Source organism: Armigeres subalbatus, chromosome 3, assembly GCF_024139115.2.
Source record: "Armigeres subalbatus isolate Guangzhou_Male chromosome 3, GZ_Asu_2, whole genome shotgun sequence".
In the NCBI taxonomy this organism is placed as follows: domain Eukaryota; kingdom Metazoa; phylum Arthropoda; class Insecta; order Diptera; family Culicidae; genus Armigeres; species Armigeres subalbatus.
In genome coordinates, this window is record NC_085141.1 from 379,536,671 (window position 1) to 379,562,611 (window position 25,941).

The 25,941-nt window shown below is 38.4% G+C and overlaps 2 protein-coding genes across 2 annotated transcripts; one reads left to right on the forward strand and one right to left on the reverse strand.

Annotated features, from left to right (window-relative positions):
• Positions 1 to 286: 286 nt before the first annotated feature.
• LOC134222919 (putative nuclease HARBI1) lies at positions 287 to 9,188 on the forward strand. The gene is given in 7 exon segments (XM_062702064.1): positions 287 to 346; positions 4,434 to 4,555; positions 4,612 to 4,756; positions 5,061 to 5,142; positions 5,145 to 5,223; positions 7,279 to 7,549; positions 8,709 to 9,188. Coding segments are annotated over 6 exon segments (1,071 nt in total). The 5' UTR covers positions 287 to 346; positions 4,434 to 4,541.
• Positions 9,189 to 9,703: 515 nt separating this feature from the next.
• LOC134222920 (uncharacterized) lies at positions 9,704 to 14,083 on the reverse strand. Its single transcript, XM_062702065.1, has 4 exons — positions 13,813 to 14,083; positions 13,538 to 13,718; positions 13,063 to 13,156; positions 9,704 to 10,043 (listed from the first exon to the last, which is right to left on the reverse strand). Exons 1-4 carry the CDS (start codon positions 14,081 to 14,083, stop codon positions 9,789 to 9,791), a joined length of 801 nt encoding a protein of 266 aa, XP_062558049.1. The 3' UTR covers positions 9,704 to 9,788.
• Between the last annotated feature and the right edge of the window lie 11,858 nt (positions 14,084 to 25,941).

Genomic DNA, 25,941 nt, shown 5'->3' on the forward strand with positions numbered 1-25,941 from the left:
TCTTAGAAATTCTCCGGAAGCAACTCCAGAAGACCAACTAATAATCCATAGGAAGTTCCTCCAGGATTTCGTTCAGAAATTCCTTCATGAATTCGTCCGGAAGTTCCTTCAGAAATTCTTCCCGAAGATCTTTTAGGAATCCCTCCAGAAGTTCCTTCAAGAATGCATCCAGGAAGTCCATTGGTGAATTCACCGGAAATTACACAGGAAATTCCTTAAAGAATTTATTCAAAAAATCCTCCAGCTATTTGTGCACGATTTTTTACATAATTTTTTTTTATTTTCCAGGAACTGCATTATAGAATCTTTTGGGAACTCCTTCGGAAATTCGGATATGGTTTTCTACGTGAGTCCATGGAGAAATTTTGGGAGATTTAGCTTGAAAAATCTCAAAAGACTTTTAGCTAAAAATTATGGGATAAATTCTGGAGCAGCTTACCTGGGAATTTTTCGAACAATTTCCTAAGGCGTTTGGGGGAGGATTCTTGGAAAAAAAACCGAAGGAATTTCTTTAAAAAAAATCCTGAAGCAATTTCCGTTTGAATTCCTGGAAGGTGGGTTGAGAATTTATTTGAGAAATTCATGAAGCAACTCTTGAAGGAACTTTCCGAGCGATTCCCATTGGAGCTCCCTGAAGAATTCCTGGCTGATCTTTTGGAGGAGTTTTTGAAGGAACTTTCCAAGAAACTCTTGAACGGAACTTTCCGAGAAGTTTAGAAGAAATTCCGGAGGATTTCCTAGAAGAACTTCTAGATGAATTCCTGCAAGAACGTTTGGAGGAATTCTTGAAAGAACTTTCCGAGAAATTCCTGGAAGTTGGCTAGTTTCGACTGTGAAATTTGTAATTTTAATTTTTGGATTGGTTTTCATCGATAAGCCCAAATCAAAACGTTGGTGATGAATTAAAATTGAACACGCAATTATCCTGGAAATTCTTCCGAAAAAATTCTTGGTTGATTTCGAGAAATTCCTAGAGGAAATTTTAAAAGGGTTCTTGGAAAATCTTCCGAAAGAGTTCTAGGAGTAACTTCTGGAGCAATTCCTAGAGCAACATTATGAAGGTTAACTTTCGACACAATAAATGGTATAGATTTCTTTGAAGAGTTCCTGAAGGAACTTCTCAAAGCATCCTTAAGGTCTGAGGGAAGATCTCTCGCGGTAGAGCACTATTTTCGTACTAAAATGTCTATAACTCGGAATTGGGAACGAATTTCGCTTATCCCAACTGACAATCTCTTTGAAATTTATCAAGGAATGTTCCTACAAAATTTCATGGACCTACTATTTCCCAAATTTGAATGAATGTCTCAATACTGAGCTATTGTACAACTGAAATTTTCGCTTCTCAGTACCTCTCTCCGATGATTTGAGGCACAAAGGAACCGAATTTCGCAAAACCCAACTGACAAAAGTTTTGAATTTTTCCAACGATCATTTTGATGTAATAAAAAGTATATGTCACCGCAATAAATTTTGCAGGAAGCTCTTTTTCTTTTTCTTCAACCAAGTTTTTTAAATTCCATACAAAAGTTACCATTTCGGGAGAGCAGCCGACAGCACGATGAGGAGCGATGAGAGCGGTAGAAAGTTCGTCAACTTTGTATCTAGCGTGACACTAGAAAAAAGCGTATTCCTATTTGGGAACACGAGGATACCAAATATATAAATTGAAATCAAATATTGGAATTTGATGAGATAAATAATCGAAAATAAAAAAAACAAATAAGCAAAATAAAAGAGACAAAGAAAGCAACTAAGACAAACAGCACAAATAAGATAATCAAGACAAATTCCTACGGAAGTCCCTCCAGGTATTCCTCCAGAAGTTCCTCCGGAAGTACCTCCGGGAATTCCTCCGGAAGTTCCTCCGTAAATTCCTCCAGGAAATCCTCCAGAAGCTCCTCTAGGAAATCCTCCAGAAGTTCCTCCAGGAATTTCTTCTGAAGTTCCTTCAGGAATTACTCCGGAAGTTGCTCCAGTAATTCCTCCGGAAGTTCCTTCAGTAAATTCTCCTGGAATTCCTCCGGAAGTTTCTACAAAAATTCCTCTGGAAGTTCCTCCAGGAGTTCCTTCGGAAGTTTCTCTAGGAATTACTCCAGAAGTTACTCCAGTAATTCCTCCGGAAGTTCCTCCAGAAGTTCCTCCTGGAATTCCTCCGGAAGTTCCTCCAGTAATTCCTCCGGAAGTTCCTTCTGGAATTCCTTCGGAAGTTCCTCCAGAAATTCTTTCGGAAGTTTCTCCAGGAATTCCTTCAGAAGTTCTTCCAGGAATTTCTTCGAAAGTTTCTCCAGGAATTTCTCCCAAATTTATCCAGGAATTCTTTCGGAAGATCCTCCAGAAATTCTTTCGGAAGTTACTGCAGAAATTCCTTTGGAAGTTTATCCAGAAATTCCTTTGGAAGTTTCTCCAGGAATTCCTTCGGAAGTTTCTCCAGTAATTCCTTCGAAAGTTTCTCCAGGAATTCCTTCGGAAGTTTCTCCAGAAATTCCTTCGGAAGTTTCTCCAGGAATTCTTCCGGAAGTACCTCTAGGAATTCCTCCGGAATTTCCTCTAGAAATCCTCTCCAGAAATTCCTTCGGATGTTCCTCCAGGAATTCCTTCGGAAGATCCTTCAGGAATTCCTTCGGGAGTTCCTCCTGGAATTCCTTCGGAAGTTCCTCCAGGAATTTCTTCGGAAGTTCCGCCAGGAATTCCTTCGAAAAATCCGACAAGAGTTCCTTCGGAAGTTCCTCCAGGAATTTCTTCGGAAGTTGTTCCAGGATTTTTTTCGGAAGTTCCTTCAGAAATTCCTTCGGAAGTTCCTCCAGGAATTCCTTCGAAAATTCCTCCAGGAATTCCTTCGGAAGTTCCTCAAGGAATTACCCGGAAGATTTTCCAGGACTTCATTCGGAAGTTCATCCAGGAATTTCTTCGGAAGTTCTTCCAGGAGTTACTTCGGTAGTTCCTTCAGGGGTTCCTATGGGAATTCCTCCGGAAGTGCCTTCGGGAGTTCCTCCGGAAGTTCATTAGGGAATTCTTCCGGAAGTTCCTTTGTGAATTCCTCCGGAAGTTCCTTCGGAAATTCTTCCGGAAGTTCCTTCGGAAATTCTTCCGGAAGTTCCTTCGGGAATTCCTCCGGAAGTTCCTTCGGGAATTCCTCCGGAAGTTCCTTCGGGAATTCCTCCGGAAGTTCCTTCGGGAATTCCTCCGGAAGTTCCTTCGGGAATTCCTCCGGAAGTTCCTTCAGAATTCTTCCGAATTCCTCCGAAGTTCCTTCAATTCTTCCGGAAGTTCCTTCGAATTCCTCCGGAAGTTCCTTCGATTCTCCGGAAGTTCCTTCGGAATTCTTCAGGAATTCCTCGGAAGTTCCTTCGAATTCCTCCGGAAGTTCCTTCGAATTCCTGAGGAACTTCCGGAGGAATCCTGAAGGAACTTCCGGAGGAATTCGAAGGAACTTCCGGAGGAATTCCCGAAGGAACTTCCGGAGGAATTCCCGAAGGAACTTCCGGAGGAATTCCCGAAGGAACTTCCGGAGGAATTCCCGAAGGAACTTCCGGAGGAATTCCCGAAGGAACTTCCGGAGGAATTCCCGAAGGAACTTCCGGAGGAATTCCCGAAGGAACTTCCGGAGGAATTCCCGGAGGAATTCCCGAATGAACTTCCGGAGGAATTCCCGAAGGAACTAACATAAATATAATAATATATAAATATATAAATAACATTAAATTTTTTTACGTGCAGGAATGCCTTCGGAAGTTCCTCTAGGAATTGCTGCGGAATTTCCTCCAGGAATTCCTCCGGAAGTTCCTCCAAGAATTTCTTCGGAAGTTCCTCCAGGAACTCCTCCGGAAGCTCCTCCAGGAATTCCTGCCGAAGTTCCTCCAGGAATTCCTCCGGAAAATTCTCCAGGAGTTGCTTGGGAAGTTCCTCCAGAAATTGCTTAGGAAGTTCCTCCAGGAATTCCTCCGGAAAATCCTCCAGTAATGGCTGGGATGTTCCTCCAGAAATTGCTTAGGAAGTTCCTCCAGGAATTGCTGCGGAATTTCCTCCAAGAATTCCTCCGGAAGTTCCTCCAAGAATTCCTCCGGAAGTTACTCCAGGAATTGCTGCGGAATTTCCTCCAAGAATTCCTCCGGAAGTTCCTCCTAGAATTCCTCCGGAAGTTCCTCCAGGAATTCATCCGAAAGTTTTTATAGGAAATCCTCCGGAAATTCTAGGAATTCCCGGAGGAGCTTCTGGGGGAACTTCCGGAGTTCCCGGCGGAATTCCTGGAGGAACTTCCGGAGGAATTCCTGGAGAAACTTCCGGAGGAATTGCTGGAGGAACTTCCGGAGGAATTCCTGGAGGAACTTCCGGAGGAATTCCTGGAGGAACTTCCGGAGGAATTCCTGGAGGAGCTTCCGGAGGCGACAGCGTCATTCTGGCGGGCTGAATTGGGCAATTTTCTCTCTCAGAGAGTCCTATAGTATACCACTACCGAAGTAATTTTGACAACTAACACGTAATAAAAAAAAGTAGGCGATCTGTACTGTTCATTCACTTCTTCACGGCAATTTTTCAACATGTCATCCAGAAGGTAAGGAAGCAATAATTTCATGAAATTATTATAATACATATTATATATTTTTTTAGTTTCATGATGAACGTGACAATTGCTGCCTCAACAATTGTACTTCTAAAAAAGCTGCAGCAAGTGAAGCGGCGAAGGCGGGATGCGAAATTCCGGGTACATCCGTTTTTCATTGAAAGGAACATGAAAGGTAGATTTGCGACAGACGTAAGTGCATTTTAATTTATTATAATTCAAAGAACGTTTATATCATTATCAAACATGGTCTGGAAAAGGTAGTAAGTGATTTAATAGAACTAGGGCCCTCCTTAGCCGTGCGGTAAGACGCGCGGCTACAAAGCAAGACCATGCTGAGGGTGGCAAACACAATGTCCTCCAACCGAAAACACCCTTGACCCGACCATGAAAACTAGCTATCTGCAACTTACTTGTTTTGAGTATGGCTGGCGTACGACATTCTTGATGAAGTTTTAATAGATTTTTCTTCCTGTGAATTGCCATTTTTTTGCAGTTTGAAGACATGGCCAGAGGAGAGAAATTTTTCGTAGAAAATTTCCACATGTCAAAAAAATTTTGAACATCTTTTAGTTTAATCGAAAAGATCTTGTTCCGAAGCGCAACACACGTCCCAAGGATGCAATAACTGCAAAGTTGAAGTTAGCCTTAGTAATAGAGTAAGTATTAATTGAAAAATTACATTGAAGTCTTTGGTCCTTTATGTTTGAACAGTTTAAACATTTGAAAGTTATCTTACTTTTTATCTGTTGTATAAGCTCAATATGCACCCTGGTCTTTTTGAAGGTTCCGCATTTTGTTATTTCTCAGCCGTATACAGACTACGAGGTATATCGCGTGATAGTGTGGAGCCCGTAGACCACTCTTCGTCTAAATTACCTATATTTTCCTAGTGCATTCAGACGCATAACAGATTAATAAGTTATCGGCTTGGGTATTGAGCAGACTTGACATATTATCATATGACAATACGATAGATACACACTGGGGGAAGTGGAAAAGGAAAAATCGATAGTGCATGTTTGAATTAGTGTAAAACCAATTTAAATGATCTAAATGCATTTGATTAAATGCTGGGCTATCAAAAACAGTCAATTTTCCACCAACTGTGCGGTAATTCATACCATTTCGGTCGCTTGAAATTCATGGAAATAGATTTGAAAATTAGGAGTTATTTTTCCATTTATCCCAGTGGGATGGGGTAAGTAGAAAACCCATGTTACCTTGACCTTCAATTGTGATGAGTAGCTACATATAAAATCAAAATGATAATTTATCTGAGTATCTTTGGTTGAATAATTTAATTGGCTTCACGGAATAGATCCTCAAGGAATTGTCATAATAGCTAGTGAAGGGTGATTTTGCCTTCTCGAACAATAAATGTAGGTAAAATCTATATGTTCGCACCAAAGATGAACTTTTTATAGGAAAAATGGAACTTACAGGGTTATAAACTAATCAACTTAGTTTAACGAATTGAGATGATGTCTGTGTGTGCGTGTTTGTATGTATGTGTGTGCGCAAAACACGTACAAAATGATCACCTATTTTAAGGCACTTGTCCGCCATAATTCTTTTCGCCAAAAAAAATTGCATTCGAGGGCGAAACTTGTTATGTATATAAATGAATGTGAATTATGGTATACATTTACCTATCAGTGCTATTTTTATCTTTCTTATACATTTTTTTCATATGTAAAACATGTGAAAGGCATTAATACCGATAGGTGGATTAATTAGGCGTTTTCTTATGTATATTAGTCCAATCACCACTGAAATCACAATGATAACAAAGAAGGAACTTATTAAGATTCACAGCTATCGAAATAAACCCTGGAGGGAAGGAAAAATTAGCGTGATTAGAACATTATCCACTTTCCCCGCAGTGTTTGATACCTGGGGTAAGTGTAAAATCTTTGAATTATTTGCTTTCATGGTACAAACCACTACCAATTGAATGAGATTAGTTTAATTGTATTATAATGGTCACCTGTGATATATTTTCACTTGAAAAAGGGACAATTGGTGCAAATAAGAATTGATTTAATGAATGCAAAAATCAACTTTTCTCGGAACTTAAAATCATAGTTCAAGCGTTAACCGTGTTAGTGTATGTATTATACAAATTTCACATAGTATTAGTGTGAGCATCAAAGTATATTCTTGCACAATGTTATGATGTGGATACTTTACCACTACCATGTAAAACTCAAATTTTTCGACTCGATTTTTCCACTTACCCCCTTTTTCCACTTCCCCCAGTGTACCTTACCACTTGAATTTCCTTTGATTTTTTGTGAACTTTTTCGTAGGATTGAGTCAATAGTTTCATTGAGGCTAAAGGTTCTAATCGACTAAATCCTACTCGTGTAAAAAAAAAGAACTAGGTGTAGCTAATTTTGATATGGAATGTCATTCATATTCATAGTTAAAAAATAAATGCGTGAACATTAAAAGGTACTCTACATCACATAATATAAATACCTTAGTACGTCTATGTTTTTAAATTATTTATATTAGAAATGTTGATAGATTGAAAGATAACTGTTAATACTCGCATATCAGTCACTTTTGAACTTTCGTCACATTTGAGTTATTTGAAGTAGGATATCTTACGATTTTCGTTTACCTAGTGCTTCAAAATCTTGTTTATATTCTTTTTATATATGGGTTAGTAACACAAATTACTACAATTATCTTATGTTCTTTTATAGATATTTGGCTTCAGGTGATTTGCAGAGGCATCTTGCATCATGTTACAGAGTAAGCAAACAACACATGGGAGCTATAGTAGATAGTGTATGTAACGCTATTTGTCATGCCCTATGCCCAACAATGAAAGAACTAAATGCGGAAAATTTTCTTAACGTGGCGAATGGCTTCAACAAACGATGGAATTTTCCAAATTGCATTGGAGCCATCGATGGTAAACACGTAGCGATAAAAGCTCCAGCCAACGCTGGCAGTGGTTTCTATAACTATAAGGTAAAGTTATGTTAAATATGTTAAGTTTATGTTTTAAATCTGAATTTCAGGCGTATAAAAGACAAATTCATGCGTTCACAAAAACATTGTAACTAAATTTTCAAATGGGCATATCTCAGTGGTTTTTCAACCAACTTTCTCAGTTTTTAAACCAATCTCTTGGCCATCTCTTCTAATTCTTGAACATTACAAAATATTGTGTTCAAAGATGTTGAACTTTTTGCTATAACTGTTTGAGTAAAGCAACGCATTTTGAAAAGGCATTGTTTGAAATATATTCACATTTTATTACCAAAAATGACATCTATCCATCTAGTGATGATTAAAATATTGAAACAACATATAAAATACATAACCTGGAACATGGGAACACATTTTGAGCATCCCTATTATGGCTACGGTGATAATTCGGTACTCGGTGGAACCATTTGATACTACAGGGTGTATGAAACTACAAAAATAATTATGTTGCCTTCAGTGAACTTGTTAAACTAAATGTAAACAACACAGGAAACATGTGTGATAATAAGCTATGATGTTCTAGGATTTCCGAAATGTCCTGGACGACTCCCATGATGTAATAAACCACCGTATCATCTCTAGTACTTTTCTTTTAATTGCATCTCAAATCTGATATTTTTCGAACTAAATCATTCTCATGTGAATGGATTTGAGACGCACATGATAGACAAATACTTAGAAAGCATAATTGGGCTGATGCCGTGGCTGAGGACATCATGTAAGACGTGGTTGATTCGGTAGGACATTTCGGAAAAAAATATTTATTTAAAATTTATTCATCGTACAATGTTCTGGGAAATTGTTCTTTAACATACCAACAGCCCCTTTTTGCAATTCTGAGTTTAATCGAGCAATCAAAATCAAAATCCTTTGCTTTACTCCCACAGCTATAGCGAAAAATTGAGCACCCCTAGACACAATGTCTTATAATATTCAGAAATAAGAAGAGCGAGATTGGTGAAAAACTAAAAAAAATCGGTTGAAAAACCACTGAGATATTGCCATTTAAAAATTTTGTAACAATGATTTTCTGAACGAATGTATCTGCTTAAGTTTTTTTAGCAAATGAATCCTAGTGTGAATATCACTTATTTCTGTAAATATACGTTAATTATTAAATGTTATTTTTTTGTTCCAGGGGTTTCATTCGTTGGTTTTGTTGGCTGTATGCGATGCAACATATAGGTTTACCTACGTCGATGTTGGAGCATACGGAAGTGAAGGAGACTGTAATATATTCAGGAATTCGCAATTTGGGAGAAATGTCCTAAATGATCGATTCCCCTTCCCGGCCAATGCAATGTTAAATGGAGTATCATTGCCGTTCTTTTTTGTAGCGGATGATGCATTTCCGCTTTGCAAAAGAATTATGAAACCTTTCAACAATAAGAACATGCCTACCGAGGAGGTGATTTACAATTATCGTCTTAGTCGAGCAAGGCGGTGCATAGAAAACGCGTTCGGACTGCTTTGCACGAAATGGGCATGCCTGAAGAAGACTTTATATTGTGGCCCCGATAGAGCTCAGAAGATTATGGCAGCATGTTGCATGCTGCATAACTTTTTGAGGAAAATCGGTTGTGTACTGCCCACCTGGTTATATGGACAAGCTCGATGACATGGGAAACATAGTAGAAGGAGAGTGGCGAAATCGAGTTAATGAGAATTCGCTGTTCCACTCTTCAGTTCCAGCGAGTGTCGGCAGAGCTCCAGATTACGCGAAATATGTGAGAAACAACTTGAAAGAATACGTCAATTCTGAATTCGGTTCTTTACCGTGGCAACAAAGAGCAGCGTACATTTAATTTTTACGAACCTATGTTGTAGACTAAGTACTCCCTTGTATACCATATCAAATATATGATTATATCGCTTAATAATAATAAAAATAATATAAATTGTGCAACAAATTTTGATCACAGACATCAAACTAAGGAAATTTTTGCCACATACCATTTTATTTTACCGATCAATTATTGATGGATGGGCATACAGAATAAAGCTGTTATCTATAGGAAACTACCTCGAACGGTTGACTCCAAACGAATCAACCCAGCAATCTACCATGTATCAATTTCGTAGGAATCATTGGCTTTAGCAAAAAACGCGACCACAATCAATGCTCGTATCAAGGCTTGTTTATGTATGCTTTATTATTTTCGAATTTATTTATATTTTCAACACTACATTTATGTTTATACAAAAAGAAAACTACAAACTATTCGCTACGGTAGAGCCTTATCTTGTTATATAACAACGTCGTTATTTCAAATAGGGAATCTTCGATTACGTGCGGCGGTAGCTGCTGTAGCATCCTATCTATATTTGCTAGTGCAGTCTTGTGCACAATGGGGTGCTCTTCTCTGTCCGTTTGCGGTGTGGATTTCTGATGCTGAATCAGTTCAGCAATATTATCAGCCAATATAGAAACCGTTTCATCTTCTCGTGGCTTGCGCTGGGATGGATGAGTTTGCTGAAATGTATGTTAGTTAACATTTTATAATTTACCATTTTTTTAAATTTCTTGAATACATCAGTGAACACAAAAAAAGTCAAAAAGCAAGACCATGCTGAAGAAAACAAATGAAGCTCCGCAGAATTTCCCGAGAAAATACAGAAGAATGATCCAAAGAATTTTCTGAATAAATTTCGCAGAATCTCTCAGTATGTGCTCTCGGGGAATCTCAAAGAATTTTAAGAAGATTTTCCAATAAGAAATTTCAAAGAGTTTCTGAAGAATTTCTGAAATATTTCCTGTTAATATATTATAGTGCTTCCCTTGAAAATTCCTAAGAATTGGGGTTGGGGTTGATAATTTGAAATGGGGAAGGGTCGTTTGGCCGAAACCCATTTGGCCGAAAACCATTTGGCCGATTGCCAATAGGCCGAACACACCATTAGGCCGAAACACATCTGGCCGAAAGTCATTTGGCCGAACGGGTCATTCGGCTGAATAGGTTATCTGGCCGAATATGTTATTCTGCCAAACAGATCATTTGACTTAACAGGTAATTTGACCATGTCATTTGGCCGACCAGGACATTTGGCCGAATAGGTCTTTTAAAAAGTGAGAAATGAAGTGTGAAAAGTGAGACGTCCCACTTCTCATTCCTAATTTCTCACTTCTTACTGTGAAAAGTGATTAGTGCGAAGTGAGAAGAGACGTCACTTCTCACTTCTCACTTTTTACAGTGAGCAGTGAGAAATGAGAAGTAAGTAGTAAAACGTCTCACTTCTCATTCCTCATGTCTCACTTCTCACTGTTAAAAGTGAGAAGCGCGAGGTGAGAAGTCAGACGTCACTTCGCACTACTCACTTTTTACAGGGAGAAGTGAGAAATTAGGAGTGAGACGTCTCACTTTTCACACCTCATTTCTCACTTTCCAAATCACCTATTCGGCCAAATGTCGATTTCGGCCGAATAACATATGCAAATGACTCTTTCGGCCTAGTGGACTTCGGTCAAATGCCATTCGGCCGAACGGTATTCGGCCAAACGGCCCTTCCCCGTTTTTGTTCAGATCGATGTGTGGCCACTGCCCCCAGAGCAACTTATTCATATCTCACCAGGAGCTTCCGAAGTGGCCGAATAATAATAGGGAATCTTTTAGGTCATTGTGTTTTACATATTATAAATCTGTCGATGAATTTATTGCCTTTCTCGTATACAAAGTATACGTAAAGGCTATAGGATCACTCCAAAACCGAACTTTTGATAGAAGGCTTGGAGACCCATAGTGTTATATACCAATCGACTCAGCTCGACGAATTGAGGTGATGTCTGTATGTGTGTGTGTGTATGTTCAAAAATGTGAGACACACTTTTTGGAACTTAGCATTATCCGATTTGCTCGAAACAAGTTACAATCGACGCGGATTGCGGTCTAGTTGTTTCCTATTAAAAATTAGTTTGATCAGCCATTGCGTTCTAGAGTTATTTAAAAAAACATTGTTTTTTGCCTTTTTGAAAAAAAATCAAAAACGAAAAAAAAAATTTTTTTTCACGGAATCCTCTGCACTGCACTTAAATGACCACAATTACCCATAAAATGAAGGAAAAAGTAAAATATATCCCCCTGAGGGCCCCCCTTAGCCGTGCGGTAAGATACGCGGCTACAAAGCAAGACCATGCTGAGTTCGATTCCCGGTGCCGGTCTAGACAATTTTCGGATTGGAATTTGTCTCGACTTTCCTGGGCATAAAAGTGTCATCGTGTTAGCCTCATGATATACGAATGCAGAAATAGTAACCTAGCTTGGAAACCTCGCAGTTAATAACTGTTGAAGTGCTTAATGAACACTAAGCTGCGAGGCGGCAATGTCCCAGTGTGGGATGTAATGCCAACGAAGAAGAAGATATCCCCTGAAGTGCAATTTTGACCTCTCTTATATGTTTTCCTCATTTTTCGAGAAAGGCACCACCAACGCTAGGTGGATTAATCTGTTTTTTTTTATAAACATTACATTGATGAGGAAAGGATTTTTTAGAACACAAAAAAAATATCTATTATCACAACGGAATCCGGAATATCTCCGGAACCATATTACGGATCGTTTGCAGATTCCGGGAACAAAAACTATATGAATGTCTGGATTCAACGGTGGATAATTGATCAATTTAGAGCAGTTGAAGGAAAAAAGGTACCGGTGAAGGTGTGTACAGTAAAAGTTAAAAATAAAGAGACGCCATGTTAAAATTGGAACAGCGCGTTGTTTCAATCAAGCACCACTTCTTCATTCAGGAACTCTAGTCTAGTCTAGCCTCACTTATCGTATACTATAGTGATCATTTAGCAATTCGATTTAAGATGAACTATGGTCCGAGGGCGAGGGATCCCTGTCAGGCCCATGTGTGGAAGATCAATTACTTCGACAGCGAAGTTTTCACCGCGGCTATGGGGCTGGTAGCCAACACTGACTAAGCGGGAATGCGCTGGTAGCTGTTCTATCACGCGCGTACGATGCCATCATGCCGAGAAATAGCAGACGCCCGGTAGGATATTGATGGTGTGCCGAGATTGCAGTTCTTCGATCAGCATGCCTTAATGCTAGACGAAGGATGCAATGTTCCCGCTTCGAGGAGGCAAGAGCGGACCGCCGTGAAATGTTTCGAGCTGCGAAATTGACCCTCAACAAGGCCATTAAGAGCAGCAATGGAGCGTGTTTCGACAACCTGTGCGAGGGTGCCAACGCGAAACCGTGGGGTGACGCCTACAATATTGTGATGGCCATGACCAGAGAGAACTCTTCACACCCAACCAATCCCCGTATAGGTTGGCGAGGATTAACGAGGTACTCTTCCCGTCCTGTCCCACGTCACTAGCCTAATCCACCGTACGACGTTTTGGGTGCGGCCGAAATGGTAGCTCCGGTGACTAACGATGAGTTACTCGCGATAGCTATTTCCCTAGTAACGAACAAAGCTCCAGGGCCTGATAGAGTTCCGAACAAGACTAACCAAGTTGCATCAATTTGTATTTTAGTTTTACTTACATAACAATAATTAGATTGAGAATTTCCGTTAGCATCACCAGTAATTCTTTCCAACGCTATTTGTGAAGAACCATTCTGCGCCGTCGTGAATGTCCTGAAAAGTTTTTAAGAAATGTATTTTTCTTTGTGTGATGTCTACTGTCGCGTCAAATACGTGACACACAAGACGGCCTTCATACTTTGAGATCGAGATAATCACACATATTCTTGTTTATGTTTTGAACAAAAGTTGATGCGCATTTCGTTTACGCCAGGAAAATCAAATGGAAAATAAATTGAGCGAATCAGATTCGTTTGAAAGTTCGACCATAAACAGCAATACGAGTGAATTACTTGTAACCTTGTAAAGTTACAATGAAGTACATAGTGGAATTCAATACATGATAATAAGCAACAACGCTTAAATCTGGACAAAGTAAAATAAAATTGAACTGAATTTCACGAACACCAAATACACTCTGCACTTATAACTTACTTTCTCTTCCTCGAAATATCTGGTAGAAATGCCAGATCCTCAGCAAATTCCCAATCCAAATCTTCTGTAGAAGGACCTGGCAAGGGTTCTCCACCATCACTACCAGACCGCTTCAGCATCATGCGTTTCCTATAGCGGTGGCTTTCCCGTATGGCAATCCATGCCGTCTTGCATTGATCAGCTTTAACGGAAATTTTATGTATTTATTTTATAATTTATTTTATAATTTTATTATTTTAACATTTATTTTATAATTTTAATGAAATAAAACCTACGTGTTCTGCACAATTCACCAGCGATTTGCTTCCAAGCCATTCTAATTGCTCCATTGTTATGATGATCGGGATCCTGCAAACTCCAAATTGCCGGATGACTTTTGACTTTTGAAATCAGTAGCTTTTTCTCATCGTTTGAGAAAAATTCCATCCGTCTTTTTTTCTTAGACGCCGGCTTCGGTGGTTGATTTTGAGAGGGACAACTTTGTGTAAGGTCAACCAATTCTTCACTTTCTAACAATTCTATATCGTAATCAATAAAATCATCCATTTCTAGAAGGGTAAGATAACTATAGTTCTTTATACTGAGATTGGTTCTTAAGATTAAGTTTTGATTTTATGTTAGATCATTATTGATAGTGACAATATGATACCAGAAGGTTTCAGATAGTACTTAGAGCTATGGTACCTATCATAATGGAAAATTATATGCTAGCATTCGAGGAAATTTTTCACCTTCGCAAAAAGTGGAAACACGGTATCCAAACTTTTGTAGAGTTTACTGCAAATTACACGAAAGCAAGACCATGCTGAGGGTGGCTGGGTTCGAAACCCGGTGCCGGTATAGGCAATTTTCGGTTTGGAAATTGTCTCGACTTCTCTGGGCATAAAAGTATCATCCTGTTATACGAATGCAAAAATGAAAACCTGGCTTAGAAACCTCGCGGTTAATAGCTGTGGAAGTGCTGAACGAACACTAAGCAGCAAGGCGGCAGCCGGGGTAATGCCAATATGAAGAAGAAGTACACGAAAGCTATGTCCTTTACTTGTCTGAAAACAATGGCTCTTGAAACTCCGAAGGTGAATCAGGTATGCCAGAGATATAAGCGCCATATAAGGTTGGATACTTGGCTAAATGCGAGAAAGGCAGTATCACTACTCGAAGAATTAATTTGGTTTTATATTTTCATTTTACAGATCTGATGATTTGTTTCTTTTTGCCCAACGAAGCTTTGATAAGAAAAGAAAAGTTGGTAAATTAGAAAATTCGATAAAAATAAATGCAATTAAAAAAAATGCATCTTTAAATATACAAATCAATTTTTGAAACTGAGGAAGAAAAAAAAGTTGAGAGATTACCGATAAAATGCTGGAAAATTTAAAAATTAAGTAAAACGCCTTTTCCTCAAAAAAAACTTCATTTCTGGCATACGAATGATATCCGACCAGAACTACTTACATCATACAAAACACAACGTAGTAGTGAATTTGGAGGTGAATTTAGAAATCCGATCTATTATTGTGTGAATCACTTATAAGGCATTTGTATGCAATAGCCTTGGACGGAACAAAGTCCGTCAGGTCAGCTAAATATTGCCATATATATTATAAAGCGGGATCGCGAGTTCTTTGATCAGTAGATGTAGGTCTTCGCCAATAAAAACAGTTGAGAATTGTAATGCCTCTGGCTTTGACAATTAAATTTGAAACAGATACGAAAGCATTATCAATACCATAATTGGTATCCAGAATTACATCATCAAAAATACTATCAAAATTACTACTAAAATCAGCTTTCAACAAATTTTCTTGCTGCAGTTAAGTGGGTAGTATGAAGGAGAATTTTCAAAAATTACTCCAAAATCAACTCAACTCATGGTTATCATTTGATGGATCCAGATGTAATGGTGCTGGACTTGAATTGCACAGCTAAACAATATACTATTAAAAAAAATAAACATGACTAGCAACGTACATTGGCAAGGTCGGTGGCTGACCAAATATTTATCCGACTGAAGACTTTTCAAATATAGTACCTACCTCCAAATAAAGAACCACTTTCCGGTATGGAAACAGAAACCACGACCGACGATAATATTGTATTGCACTGAGTTTTGTGCTTCGCACTACACGCTGCACGAAATAAACGATTGCAATGGGGCTAGCGTGATGTGGAATCTGCAGTGGCACTCGGTGAGGACTGGCTTCACTGTCGACTGATATTGCTTGGTCGGCGCTGGACTTGGCTCACTGATCCTCTACAATATAAAAAGTTTGAATATCAACGGACATCAGGTAAATCATTGGCTAGCCAAACTTCTTCCAACTGAAATATAGGCCAACTGAAAACTTTGCGAATTTACCTACCTGTAAACGGAAGTGCAGAGCGCAGGATTCACTTAGGAAATCAGAAAAAAAATTGAACGCGAATGATTTTTTTAAAATAGTTAGAAATAATCTTAATAAAACGTCACTATTACTTGAGTAATAATGTATCGATTAGTTATTTCTGAACGGAAACTGTCAGTCAGCATTTTCTGCAATGAAATACGCCTGCTTGACCAAATTGTTCGTTTTCCTTGTCAGCTCCGTACTGCCCAAGGAATATCAGTACAGGAATCATTACTTGAGCTCTACTTGCCCTATCTATTTGCACAGTACTTTAGAAGTCCATACCACCCTTAAGTCTGTAAAGCTCATGTGAAATTGTTTTATCTTTTTTCAGAGGATTCTACATTTGTTATGATATTACCACATTAACCTTAACAACCACAAGATACAATGTTGCGAAACTTAGCACCGACAAAACCAGGCTACTATGTTGCACTGCACGTATCAGTGGTGCGCATCGAGAAGTTCAATAATCATACCCAAACATCCGCAAGCTGGATTAAAATCGATTACTAATTATTGTAACGATTAATCAACACGCGATTTTGGCCATGTGGGTTCCTTTTGCACCAACGCTTAATGGGGAAGCGCCATAATCAGTACGATGAACTATACTAATTCCCATGCAAACTTGAAACGGCTTGTGCTAAATCAGTGTTTATCCAATTTCGCTCAAATTTTCGGTGGAATCGAGAAAACGCTGTGGAGCAAAATCGAATTTGTTAGCCACCCTAATATGTATATTTTTTATATTTTAATTCAGTGGAATTCCCCATTCAAAAATATAAACATGTATTTAAACATGTATTTAATAACAGAAATTGAGGATATCTCAGTAGGAGGATCAGTGTAATTACTTAGCTTATAAATCAAAACACGCATCTTTTTCAGCTTTAAAACTTTGTAGAAGACGGTATCTCGGTATAAATTAAAAAATTTAAAAAAAATAAGGTCTGAAATAAAAAGCAATAAAGAAAAACTGCTCAAAATTCAGAGAATCCACCCTATTGCAACATATATCAAAATGAAGCTTAAAATTTGCGCACGGCTTGTGTATAGATGACCTTCATGTCAAAAAAAGAACATCGCCAGTACTTTCACTACGTGAAAATGTACGCCTACTAATTACTATAAACATTTTGTTTTTGACGAATTGGGCGGAATTTTCGGTTTTATAACACTTCTAGAACTGATGATTTTGATTTCCAAGAACAAAAATCCAAATTCAATGCGGTTTCACAAGAATGATCTTCTCGATATCCCGATTGTTCCGGTATCAGCAAGCTATTGTTATTCGAATAAGTTAATAGCTGGCCTTTAACAACTAGCTCTAAAATTTTCTCTAATGTGTGCAACATGTTGATGGGACGAAACTCTTCGGCTTTAATCGTTCCAGCAACTTTTTGTATAGGAATCACAAGAGATTCCTTCCAAACAAGTGGCACGTGCCCAGTTTGCAATGATTCATTAATAAGGTCCAGCAAGTTGTGTCCGATGACTTCAAAGCAATCTTGTATAACATTTGCGTTTACATTACCTACTCCAGCCGTTTTTCCCATATTAAAACAAATTTCCCTAAGTTCTTCCATTGTTATTGGGTGAAAGCCTTCAAATCTGCAATTAACATTAATCGGCTGCTTTATTTCGTCGGGTTCATCAACTAATGCGATAGATTGGTTAATTGATGAAACACTTTCTACGAAATATTTATTAAAACTATCTGCAATTACATCTTCTGATTGCTCTAATGTGCCATTAAAGGTTATGGACCGCGGTTTACAAGAACTAGGTTTCATTGAAGATTTTAAAATTTTCCATAACTCTTTGCTGTTGTTTTGATGTTGATCAATTTTCCTCTGAATGTATTCGCAACGTGTGCTTTTCAAAGTTTGCGAATATTTGTTCCGCGCCACCTGATACCTATTCCAATGATTATCACTATTACTTCTACAAAACTTTTTGAATAATTTATCTCTTTTACGCCTCAGATGCAACAGATTTAAATTGTACCAGCTGTTCGAGTTATTTAAAGATACATACTTGTGTTTAACTAATTGATTGGTACAGGTTTTTAAAACATCAGTAAGAACAGCAGATTTCTGATCTAAAGAACCGGCATTTGAATGAAAATCCAAAAATCTTTCGACAAGGCCCGAAACAGCTTGTTTCGAATAATTCCTCCAGCACTTTAATTTTATTACATTACTATAATTACTACTATTGTCATCAACGTTAATCACTAGTGTTTCATGATCGGTTATTTTCAATTCACAATTTTTTACTATACTAATAGAATCAAAATTGGAATAAACATGGTCAATTAATGTCCTACTGTACCGGGAAATACGCGTATGATCAACAACTTTTTGCTTTGATTCGAATCATGGATGTCACACCAATTGATATTAAAATCACCAGCGAGTATATTTAATTTACAACAAAACGCTGGTCACTTGCACTGGGAGAATGGTATAAAACAGCATAATTACCAGTCTTCATGCCACGAACAACTGTAATGCCCAAGAACCAGTTTCCGTCACAGACTTCGTTTAGTTGAAGCTGAAACTGAACTGATTCTTTGACATAAATAGCAACGCCGCCAGTGTGTCTCGAATGTGATAAGCAAGCAGCCACACTGTATCCCGGAATACTATACTGATCAAAAGCTTGCATGTCAACAATATGCGTTTCAGATAAGAATACTAGAAATGGACGTTTATCTTCCACAATCTTACGTAAAGCAACGTAGTTTGTGGATAACCCAGCAATATTCAAGTACAAACTATCGAATTGGTTCACATTACTACTGGAACTTGGTTGCTATTCATTGAAACGTAGGCTGCTCTTTTTTCGTTCAAATAACCGTTTGAAAACTTTACAATCAGTACTAAATGCACCATGGTTGACGTCCAAGTTAGTTTTACGTTCTTTATCTATTTTTACACAAATAATACATTTCAATACAGTTGACGTGCAATCGGACGTTCTGTGACTTTCGCTGCACTTGGAGCACGCGGTGCTATTTTTGCAATCCGTGCTCATGTGCCCAAATTCTCCACATTGAAAACATCTCAAGATACTAATTTCCGGAACTACAAGGCACCGATCAAACCTTATATTTACCTTTTTCGCGGTCAACAAACAACTGTGAGTCTCTTTATCGACTTCAATTACCACGTTGTACTTGTTGTACTTGAAACGTGGATTTTCATACATCCTAACGACCTTGACATCATTAATAGCGATGTCTTCATTCTGATCTTTCAAGATCTGAATGAAATCATCCGAAGAAAATTTATCACTCATACCCATCACTTTCAATCTAGGCACCGATGATGGAACAACAGCATTATAGCATTCTCCCAACTTGCTTTGAATGTCATTTTTCACAACTTCAATATTGTAGCCTGTTGCACACTCAGCAATTATAGAGCCGTCTTTCCCGTTCCTAAAGTTACTGATTTTGTGTGTTTTAGGATCCAGTTTAGAATTCAAAAAGCTGCGAGTAACATCGCTATCCTGATTGGACTCTTTCGGCTTAATCACTATGACAGGGCGAGTCTTACGAGCAACTTTTACTTCATTATTGGTTGTACTTTCTTTTCTGATCTTACTATTTTTGTTTTTATTCCCAGTGTTTTTCTTCAAAATCTCCGCGAAACTAATTTTTTCTTCAACTACATCATCAGATGCCTCGTCGGCATATTCCTGAACTTTACGCTTCTTGCCTCTGGGATTTTTTATCGACTCCGAAGTCGAGCTTGATGAACCTTGCATAACATTAATTGCAGCTAATTTATCGTTCGCATTAAATTGAAAAAATGAACCTTTCATATTTTCCAACTCATTTCCATTTAAATCCCGAAATCCACCAATTGCATCATCGAGGGCGTTTTGTACCCTTTTCCCCAATTGATCCATCCCGTCTTTTAACGCGATGTTCATCTGAGCAGTAATGTGATCTTGAATGGGTTCAGTGTTTTTTCGAGTGAAAAGTGCTGCGTACAATACTCGGAGGGAAACTAGAAGGCGCAGACGCATGAATCATGAGCTGTATCAAGTATACAAAGAAGAAAATATTGTGAATCGTATAAAATATGGCAGACTTCAGTGGCCTGTTCACTTAGTGCGAATGTCGGAAGAAAGAATAGCGAAAACAATATTCGACAGAGAACCAGATAGGGGCCGGCAACTTCGTGGAAGGCCACGAACATGCTGGCTGCACACAGTGGAATCGGACCTGGGAACCCTGAACGTTCGGGGAAACTAGAGGAACATCGCACAAGACCGACGATTATAGAGCTCTACAATACGCCAGGCATAGGTGTATCTACGCTGTAGCCAACCAATTATCCTATTCGGCCAAATGTTCTATTGAGTCAAATGTGTTATTCGGCCTAATGTCCAATACGGCCAAATGTCCTATTCGGCCAAATGACCTTTTCGGTCAAATGTCCTGTTCGGCCAAATGACCTTTTCGGCCAGGCAACCCGTTCGACTGAATAGGTTTCAGCCAAACGACCCTTCACCTTTTGGAATAGAGCGTGAGATTGTATTTGTGAAAATATTAAGCACACTCTACAGGGTGTCTGCAAATTATCCGTACAGATTTTGATAGTTTGCTTCTACAAATCAAAAACAGACAATAATGGACTGAATCGGTAGCTATATGGGCATAACAACTCAGCAGGCTGTAACAGATGTATATTCTGAGAACACTGAGCGTCATTTCATGTATAAAAAAAATCTTTGTGAATGCTTTTTTCCGGTTTTCCGAACAAAAAGGAATTGCCTTCCTACTCACCCGATTTGGATTGAATTTATCATTCGGTATGGTCTATCTTGAAATCAACAGCCATCAAAACACCGAACATATTATCGAGACATTTGAAATCATGTCACAATAGTCAAAAATGTGTGAAAAGTATCTGTATAGAATCATGGGCGTAGCCAGGATTTGAGAAGGGGGGGGCCAACTTCGAAACCAAATCGAAACAATAATGGATTTAAAAATGCGTGATTAATTGCTCATCAGATATTTTTTAACAAAGTGAGAAAAATATTAACGAACTTAGTATTCAGAAAGAATATAAAATCGGCTATAACAATTATAATAAAAATCCTGCATTCTTTCATAAGTTTAAGAAAACTAGAACCATACATCTGAATTTCTAAACAAATCCTCTCTGAAATAATATTTATTATAAAATAGGCAGAAAAATCAATATGCAAGCTTTCTCCAGGAATTCCTTCGACAATTGCTCCTGGCATTCTATCCGAAATTCTATCAAAGATTCTTTAGGAAGGCCTCCAGCAACTTCTTCGGCAGTGTCTTCAGGAATTCCGCCATAAATTTTTCCGGGAATAGATCCAAAAATTCCACCATTATTTACTCCAAGAAAATCTTCACGAACTTCTTTATAAGTTCTGCAGAATTCTCTGCAATAATTCAAATAATATCGTGCTGTTTCCCATAATTTTTAAGAATAAGAATATTCCGTAGAAATTCCGCAGAATTGCCAGTAAACATTCCCGAGAGTTTCACGAAAAATCTTCGATTTTCTTGTGTAAATTCCATAAAATTTTCCGTGAATTGATTCGAATAATTTCTTGTGAAAATTTCAAAGAATTTCTCCAGGAATTCCACCGGAAATTTCTACAGAAATTATACTGAAAATGAAATCAATACTGGAATTTTCGGAGGAATTTCTAGATTAATTCGCAATGAAATCCTGAAAGAATTCCAGTGGAAACTTCAAGATTTCCACTGGGAGATCCTCCAGAAGTTTCTCCGAAAATTCCTCCTGGCATTTTTCCAGGAGTTCCAGCGGCATTTCCAATTTCTCTAGGATTTCCTTCGAGAAATAATTCCGGTAGTTCTATCGGCAGTTCCTCTGAAAATTCTTCCGGGAATTTCGGCAGAATTGGAATTTATTTAGGCTTTTTCAGGAATTTATATAGATTTTCCACCAGAAGCTCCTCTGAGAATTTCTCTGCGAGCTCCTCAGAGAATTCTCCGGGAGGTCCTCTGATGATGGTCCAGCTACAAAACCCAACAAAGGTTTCAGCTAGACGAGATTTGTCTATAAGATGGATTCTCTTGTTTCCGAGAATGCTTCTGGTAGTTTCCCCGGGGTTCCTTTGAAAATTCTTCCGGGAGTTTCTTCAGAAATTCTTCCAGAAAATTCCTTCGAGAGTTCCTCCGAGCATTCCACCAGCAATTCCTCCGGGAGTTCCACCAGAAGCCATTCCAGGAAATTATTCAGGCTTTTTTTTTCAGGAAATCATTTAGGCTTTTAAGCTGGAAATTCCTTCCGAAGTTCTTCCGATAGTTTCTCTGGGAGCTCATCCGGGAGGTCCTCTAGGAATTCTTCTAGGAGCTCCTCCTGAAATTTCTCCGGGAGTTCTTACGGGAGCTCCTCCGGCAGTTTCTTCGGCAATTCCTCTGGGAGATCCACCAGCAGTTTCTACGAGAATCCCTCCGGGAGTTTCACCGGCAGTTTCTCCTGGTGTTTCTCTGAAAAGGAACTCCCGGAGGAACTCCCAGAGTAATTTCCGGAGGAACTCCAGGGGGATTTTCTATAGGAACTTCCAGAGAAATTATCAGAGGAATTCTCGGAGGAACTGCCGGTGGAACTTCTGGAGGAAATCCTGGAGGAACTCTCGTAAGAATTCTAGGATGAACTCCCAAAGGAACTTCCGTAAGAATTCCAGGAGGAACTCCTGGAAGAATTCTTAAAAGAACCTCTCGGAGGAATTCCCGTAAGAACTCCCAGAGAAATTCTCCGAGGAACTTCTGGAGGAATTTGTAGATAAATGCCTAAATAAATGCTCAATGAATTCCTGGAAGAAAGCCGAAGGAACTACTGGTGGAACTTCAGAGGAATATCCGGTGGAATACCCTAGAGGAAGAGAATTAAATTCCTGCGGATTGTTCCGAAGAAATTTCTGGAAGAACTCTTGGCAGATATCCGAGTAAATTCCGAGTGAAGTCCGGAAGGAATTCTAGTACACTCCCGCGGAAAATCTCCCGGGAAGATTCCTGAAGGAATTCCTGGAGAAGTACCTGAAGAAACTCCCGAAAAAATACCTGTAATAATTTCAGGGGAAATACTTGGACGAATTCCAGGAGAAATTCATGAAGATATTTCTAGAGGATTTCTTGAAGGATATTCTGAAGTAATTGCGAAAGAATTCCAGATTGGAATGCTAGATGATTTCGCTATTGAATGTTTGGAGGTATTCCCGGAAATTTTCCTGGAAGTAATCCCGGAGGAATTGAAGGAAGAGTTCCGAGAGGAATGCCCGGAGAAGTTCCTAGAAGAATTTCCGAAGGAATTTCTTATAGATTTACAAGTGAAATTATGGAGCTTAATCGGAGGCATCCGTCATAAATTTTTGAAGAAACTTCTGGTAGTATTTTGGGAAGAAATTCCGTATGTATTCTTGACGGAACTCTCGAATGCATGCCTGAAGGCAATGCCGGATTTTTCCTGAAGAGAGAATAGCCGTAGAAATATCTAGAAGTAAATCTTGGAGTGAAGAAAATAAATCTTCAAGGAATTTCCTCGTGAATTTCCTAAAAAAAAATAGTGGGGGGTTTCTAGATAAGGAGGAATTACAATTACATGAGAAGGATTTTCGAACGATTTTCAGAGGAATTTATGGATAACTTTCCGGAGGAATTCAGAAGTTCCCAGGGGAGCTTCTAGAAGGATTTCAAGGAGAATTTTTGAGTCCGAAATGTTTCGAGTTGTTTTGAACTTTCATATATTATGGATCCTGGATGCCCTAATAAGTTTTGGGAATCTTTTGAATTTCAACCACCTATTTCTGTATATGATTGGATCGTAAAGTGCACATGTTTAAGGGAATTCATTTCAGTACCCGTGCAATCTTTCCACAATTTAGGGGGGCGACGGATCCACCTGCCCCCCCCCCCCCTGGCTACGTCCCTGTATAGAATTGTACGGCCATCGTGATTTTTTTTTCAACACGATCGAAGGCGTACAACTTAGGATACAGGGGTCATTTTAATGTGAACAAATTCAACTTGGTTTATGTAGTCCTATTATAATAACATGCAATGCATACTGGTTCTTTAATTTATTCCAAAAAATATTTAAAATCCTGTCTTGTTGTACGGATAATTTGCAGACACACTGTTTGTTTGTCACGTTGAAGAACTCGCGATTTGATATTGATACAAACGGGGGGGGGGTCCACGTTTGAATCTTTGTATCACATACGTCCTTTGGAATAAGTACCCAAGAAATGTTTATCATGAACCTGAATTTCTGATTCATAAAACTGACCCAAATTTGAATTGAGTTAGATGCGCGTACGGGCGGTTAACTTAAGCAAGTGATAATTAGGCCGATACAAATATTTAAAATCTATTTTGCCCCCCCTCCCCCGGATATTTTTTGCCAAAAAATAATATTCTGAGGGGGCAACAAAATAAAATTCGGATAATTTTGAGGATTTTCAAAACATTTTTTAACAAATCCGAGGAGTTTTTTGATTTTTTTTTCATTTTAATATTTATTTTTTATTATCCCCCCCCCCCTTGACCTTTCGGAAAGGAGGACAAAAAGGTTATTAAATATTGGTAACGGCCTTATAAATAAACAGGAAATGGCAAAAAATATATTAAAAGAATGCAACTATCATATCTGGGGGTTGCCAATGAAAGCATTTTTATTGCGAACAATAGAAATTGGTATTCTAATAAAAGGAATGTGACATGTTGCTTCTAAATTGAAATTACAAAGTTTATGATAAAACTCTTGTACATAGTGGGCACCAATCATCAAGGAAGAGCCAACAAATGTATACTCTTTGAACGTAAATATTCATTACTTTAGTCTTTCAGTTTGGTGAACGTCTTAGATTGCTTAGAATTGGTATTTTCCCCTAATTAATTTCAAACACATTTTTGATAATTTTAATAAATATCCACATTAGGGTGGCTCAAATTAGTATAGGAAAAACTTTTTTCAATTTTTTAGATGGGCCGCCCTCTTATTCGGTTCTATTTGATGCCTTGATGCTCTGGACAAAATTTTTGCCAAATCGGTCAACGTTTGGGCGGTGCTAAACTTGTTGGAAGTTTATATGCAAAAATGTATGCAGAAACATCCAAAAACAGTGAATTGCAGTTGGACGGCACAACTTACGATTAAGAACTATGATACGCATTCAGATCTTAAAGAATTTAATACAGAATGTGATGCAGAAAACCGCGAGAAGATTAGAGTTTGCCCGGTTAAGTTATTGGCATTTCTTTGAAGTGGGGTTTGATCAAATTTCGTTTCTTTTACCTTTGAAAAGAAATAAATTCACCCCTACAACACTCCAGTGAAATTCTAATATCTTTGCCTAATGAACTCTAATCTTCTCGCGGTTTGCAACATAACATTCTGTATTTCATTCTACAAGAACTGAATGAATGTTATGATACTTGAATGATACTTGATCGTAAATAGTGCCATCCAACTGCAAATCACTCGTTTTGGATGTTTCTGCATACATTTTTCCATATAAACTTCCAACGAGTTTACTACCGTCCAAACGATGACCGATTTGGCTGAAATTTTGTCCAGAGCATCAGTGCATCAAATAGAACCCCATCAAAATAGAGCCGCCGAACCGACGGCCCATTAAAAAAAATCGACATAGGGTTTTTTGAGCCACCCTAATCCACATAGATTTGATCCCGCCGTTCAGTTGAAAGGTACTTACAGTTAGTATAATCAAGGCTTTTTTTCGCACGCGGTTGTCATACTTGTTGGTAATCAAATAAGCGAGCCTATGGTGATGAAAAATTGATACCTCATTATGTGTTCAACCGTCTAAGACGAGTTTAGTACTTCCCATTTAATTCCACTACGTTTTGTTATCTTTGCAGATACGTATTTCGACCTCAACTGTGAGGTCGTCTTCAGTGTCTCATACTTGACTCGACTATTCATTATTGTTTCTTTTGCTGTAGAAACAAACACATTCTCCTTTATA

What these genes read in the sequence shown, in the direction of transcription:
- LOC134222920 (XM_062702065.1), bottom strand. Translation starts at nt 14,083, where the DNA reads ATGGATGATTTTATTGATTACGATATAGAATTGTTAGAAAGTGAAGAA. An exon ending in TGGTGAATTGTGCAGAACAC is followed by an intron (nt 13,719 to 13,812) that starts GTAGGTTTTATT and finishes TTTCCGTTAAAG; the next exon opens with CTGATCAATGCAAGACGGCA. An exon ending in GATATTTCGAGGAAGAGAAA is followed by an intron (nt 13,157 to 13,537) that starts GTAAGTTATAAG and finishes AAAACTTTTCAG; the next exon opens with GACATTCACGACGGCGCAGA.